Source organism: Merops nubicus, unplaced genomic scaffold (assembly GCF_000691845.1).
Source record: "Merops nubicus isolate BGI_N331 unplaced genomic scaffold, ASM69184v1 scaffold20397, whole genome shotgun sequence".
Lineage (NCBI taxonomy): Eukaryota > Metazoa > Chordata > Aves > Coraciiformes > Meropidae > Merops > Merops nubicus.
In genome coordinates, this window is record NW_008622543.1 from 32,334 (window position 1) to 37,544 (window position 5,211).

Below are 5,211 nucleotides of genomic sequence, written 5' to 3' on the forward strand. Positions count from 1 at the left end.
AACACAGAAATTATACTGGAGCTGTAATTCTTACCTCTAAAATCTGCTGAGCTCGAAGTTCTTTCTCCATTCTGATTTGCTGTATTCGCTTTATTTTTTCCTAAGAGGGGAAAAAAGTTGTTTCTTTCTTTAAACAAAAGTATCAAAGAAGTAAATTTACTTTTAAATTTTAAAAAATGACCAAGCTTATCTTATATATACATTTTTTGCAGACTCTCACAGTCATTGTACTCAATTGCTCCCACTTAACAAAGTGTGTTTAGAATTTTTACTAGCATTAGAAAATGCCTGATATATGCCTGAAATAAACACCTATAGCTTTTCACTGATTCATTAAAAAATTGAAAAGCCTGCTTCCACATATAGCTTCACTTGGTATAGTTTTGTTGGAAGTATTTGCTATAACAATATTTAAATATAATCCTATGTTTAAAAACACATATTAGTTCACTGGCATACTGATTTACAACCTTCTGCACACAACCTAAAATCACAGACAGACAGTATCACTGAAGAATCTAACTCCACTACTCCAGTATTTACATAAGCAGATACAACAGTGTTTGGTTCCATGGAATCAAATAAAGGAAGACCACACCACTTCACTTTAGTAGCATGTTTTTAATTTCTTCCTGATACTGGCGAAGAATTAAGACTTGTTGAGTGGCTTAAATCAAAACAGACAAAAGCAATATGTCCTGACAACATCAACAACTACAGAGTTTAGAATTTTAAGCAATATACACTGTGTGCTCTTTAAAACCAGACTTTAAACATTCACTTTGCAATCAGCATGCTTAATAATTTACTATATAATTAAAATACCCCTAATTCAATAATGCAAAATGTAATTTAAAGAGCTTATTTGACAATCACATAAAGATTACCTGCTGCTTCATTATCTTTATCTGCTCCTTTTGCTTTCGCTTTTCTTCAGCTGCCATAATAGCTAGCAAACAAAAGCAAGCAAAAAAAAAAAATAGTATCAGCAGAACATGAAAAAAGCCAGTTAATTTTGCATTAACAGTTTTCAAAATAATCTGCTAGCATGTACAAACTTTCACAGGTAATACTTACCTTGCTGTTTTTTCGCTTCTTTGGCAGCTCGAGCTTGTTCCTGCTTCTGTAGTTTTCTCAGTAGCTTTATTTGTGCTGCTTGCCTAGCTATTTCTGTTAGAAAAAGAAAATATTATATTCATAAAAATAGTGCTGTCCAACAGTAAAGATAAAGCTCATACCCCAGATGTAATGGACATCTCACATGCACAGTAGAAGGATAACTAATAATACATGGTGTTGTCAGGTACCAACATGACAAGAATATCAGAATGAGAAGTAGAGGCATACATCTATGTCGTCCACTGGGTGGAACCCTAGAAGAAGCCATGTAAAAGCAGTCTTCAAGCATGAATACTTCAGGTGAGCAACCTAGTGGCACAGTTCAAAAACATGTATACATGTCCAGGCAAATACTGAGCCACATTTAAAAAGGAACAATGTAGTCCATGTGTGGGTCTTCAGAAAAGGAGTCCATCATAGGAAGATGGTAAACATGTGAAAAAAAAATTAAAATCTTGTTCAAATAAGAACAGGAAAGTCTAGAACACACCAGAAGAGTGAGATAGAAAACCTAAAAAAGAATTTGAAGAGCACCTTGCAAAGGATGCGTAAGTAGACGGTAAAAGATCTTTACATACATCCCAAGAAGAAGCCAGAAGTGCAGTCAGTGGGGCCTAATGATGAAAACGACAGAAAAGAGCCACCTTAGGAGAAGAGGTTTCTGAATTTGTTGTGCCTGTCTCTACTGCTAAAGGTGCTGGGTAGAATTCCCTACTCGGTGTGTCATCTACAGCAGACAAGTCAGAAGAGCTACATGAATGTGAGGTATCAGATCAAGAAGGTAAGTCACGTGTTAATAGATCCCAGGACAGAGTAAGCTAAGAAACCTGAAGGAACAGTAACACGAAACCATGGAGACACTGGTCTGGGTGTTTACAGCATTATTAACAACAGCCAGTGTGTCACAGGACTGGTGACTCTCATCAACAAGAAAAAGGCCTCTAGCAGATATTTTGGACACTGGCAATCACTTAGTCCGATCTCCCTTTCCTGTCGAGATGAGAGTCTTGTACATACTGTGTATATTGTATATACTGAGTATATCATAAAATACCATCAGTTCAGTCAGCATGGCTTCTACAAGGAAGCCTAAAATTGCCTTCTGCCTAAGTTTGGGTTTCAGTGAGTGTGTCAGTAACAGGAAGATAAACAGAATTTAAGGGACATAGCTTCTCTGGAATTTCAGGAAGTATCTGACTAGGTTCCAAGTCTAATATTATTGATAAAACTAAGCTATTATGTCATCCAAGGAAGGCCTCACAGACTGAAACCTCTTTAAATGATAGCAGGTGAAGGGCAGAGATCAGCAGTCACTTTTTTCAATGAAAAAGAATTAGTAGAGGTTTTTTTCACAAATCAATATTGGAACCAGATTTATTTAATGTATTTTTTCATCAGTGAAACCTGTAAAGGGAACTGCAAAGTTAAATCCCCAAATGTGAGTATGATATTAACCATTCAGGAAAATTCAAGGTTGTGCTGATAGCAAGGAACTCTGGAAAAGCCCTGCAAAACAGTGGGGAAAGGTGGCAGAGGAGCTTCATCATATATAAATGTACCGTAATGCACCTAGGAAAAAATACTGAAATTAGAGGACATGTAAGAGGATCAAAGTATGGGACAACTGCCTTCTAAGAAAAGACTTAAAAATACTCAGGCTCTTCAGTTTGGAGAGGAGAAGGATAAGAACAAGGAGGCTCAAGGTCTGCAAAATCATTCAGGTTATATCATTAATATAAAATTATTTTTTTAAGTTTTATAATGTTTATATAAAATATATTTATAATATAAATAATATAAATTGCAGTACTGTTATTCTCCAAACCCTACAATAGTGGAACTAGGGAACACCCACTGAGAGCAACAGAAGATCTGGTTTTGGTTGTTGTTGGTTTTTTTTTTAATGAAAATGGTCCAGCAGTTAGTAGACTTCCAGAACTTGTTGCCACAGGAAGCTGGTAGAGCAAATATTGTCAGGAGGTTAAAAAACAAATAACAGGCTAATTCACGGGCAACAGCTCCATAAACAGAAAATAAACAGACCACGAAAAAATGTGCTGCACACCACTTAGAAAACACCTCAGGATGCAATGGTGCATGTGCGAGGAAATAACTGACCAAGAAGTGATTGGGTTCACATGCCTTCTCCAAGCAGCATCTACTGGAGACAGCACTCTGCAGCAGGGAAACCCCTGGGCTAACCTACTGAGACATTGCTTATATTCTCATAAGGGGAAAAAAAGCAGCAATGTGGAAATGAACATACCAGCACTAAATATAATACATTCTAAACCTTCTTGTGTATATAGGCCATATGGTTCTGTTAACTTTATTACACACTACAGAGCATGGTGTGAAAACAAACATGGGAGAATGCTCCCAAATACTTACTCCCCACTCCTTACAGTGACCAGAACAGGGGAGGGAAGATATAAAGTAAAGCAAAACGGCTTGGGGACCAGGTCTTCTCTTCCTACAGAGAAGCATTTACTGTGCCTCAACAATAAATACACAGCCTCTCAGCAAATGCCACGATGCATCAGCAGTTGACATAGTTTCCTAATTCTCAGACCGAAGAGAAGGTGGTGGTGACCTTAACACACAGGTAAAATAGCTGTTCAACACTACATGACATACCACAAACTAAGGTATTTCTAAAACTGCCTTCTCTCTGTCCACATGTCCAAAGCCTGGCCACTGCACTCCTTCAAAGCAGCTACACAGGAGAGTGTCCTTTGCAGGCAACAAGGGGAAAAGATCCAAAGAATCGCAACGAAGCAGAGAGCATATGCACTGCCAGCAAAGCCATCATCCAAAATACATGGTAGCTACCCACACATGTCCATAGTCAGCACACAAAACAACAGGTAATTCTTAAGTTGCACCAAATGTCCTGACTCCTGGTCTGTAAGAATTCTTCATGTTGGATTAGATGCATTCAGAAAATATGATACAATTCTGGATTAAAGAATTGAAATTCAAAAGTCGTGTACCTGATGTTTAATTAAAACCAGGCCCTCATGGCTTTGATATGCAGAAGTACTTGATATCATGAAAGTTCCACTGTCAACATTGGTACTACTTATTATAGGATCCTATTCAACATTATGGGCACTTAAATCTTGTCACTATCAGGGATTTTACATGAAAAGCATTTTCCCTGAGACAGCCAAAAGCTTCACAGAAATGCTAACTTCCGTGGTTCTTAATTTCCATTTCAATTTCTAGGTCCACTGTTCCTTGAGCCAATACAAGGGAAAATTAAGATCTGTTAATTTTTGCCAATTTAAAAAATACATCAGTGGTAACTGAATTATTTGACATCTGTTTTTTTAAATTTTATAACTATAAATAAAGTAACTATCGAGTAAGCCCTTACACACGAATTTACACACACTTCTTCCTTTGAATCATATACGTATGTACTGACCTTGGGAAAGGCTTCAATAAAAGCATGTGGCAAATTTTCAAAATCAAATGTCACACACCAATATCCTAGTGAAACACACCACTCCTCTTCAGAAAAAAAATTAAATCTCTACATACTGATGCCTTCTGCGTATTAAAACAATAACATCCTTCTTACCTTGAGCCTGGAGCTTTCTTAAAAGCTTTGCATCAGCGTTGTCTAGGAATTCAGTGCTGCCCACGTTGGGAGGTCGGCCCTTGCGCCGCCTCGTTCTGGGCTCCTCTCTCGAGTGCTGCCTCTCCGGGTTTGGTGGTCGCCCTCGACGCCCCTCCATAGCTCTGATGCGGGGAATGACTTCCTCTTCCTTCAGAAGGCACCACTGCACGCCCTTTTAATTGACACATTTCACAGGTAGGTATTACAAACACAGATTTTAAAAAGCAAAAATAAATCTAATACACTTGAAAACATCAACAGCAATAAATATTTTTATTTTGTTTCTTAAATAAGCTGTACATATAAAACACGTGGGAGCTGTGATGTAGTATTTAGGTAGTACAACGTTTTGATGCTTTACAGAAGCTATATATTGAGAGCTTATTACTATGAACTTTTCTAAATTGTAATACTATGCAAGTTTTTGAAGACTATTCAGTGACATACACAGGTATTACCTAGCAGGA

General features: G+C 37.5%; 1 protein-coding gene across 1 annotated transcript in view; it reads right to left on the bottom strand.

Moving 5' to 3' along the window:
• BAZ2B (bromodomain adjacent to zinc finger domain, 2B) overlaps positions 1 to 5,211 on the bottom strand; it is a gene marked incomplete at its 5' end in the record, with an annotated part of 51,662 nt that overhangs the window by 32,154 nt on the left and 14,297 nt on the right. The window contains 4 exons of the mRNA XM_008944834.1: positions 35 to 100; positions 888 to 949; positions 1,078 to 1,170; positions 4,706 to 4,916. Of these exons, the coding sequence (XP_008943082.1) occupies positions 35 to 100; positions 888 to 949; positions 1,078 to 1,170; positions 4,706 to 4,916 (432 nt within the window). The remainder of the gene's footprint in view (positions 1 to 34; positions 101 to 887; positions 950 to 1,077; positions 1,171 to 4,705; positions 4,917 to 5,211) is intronic.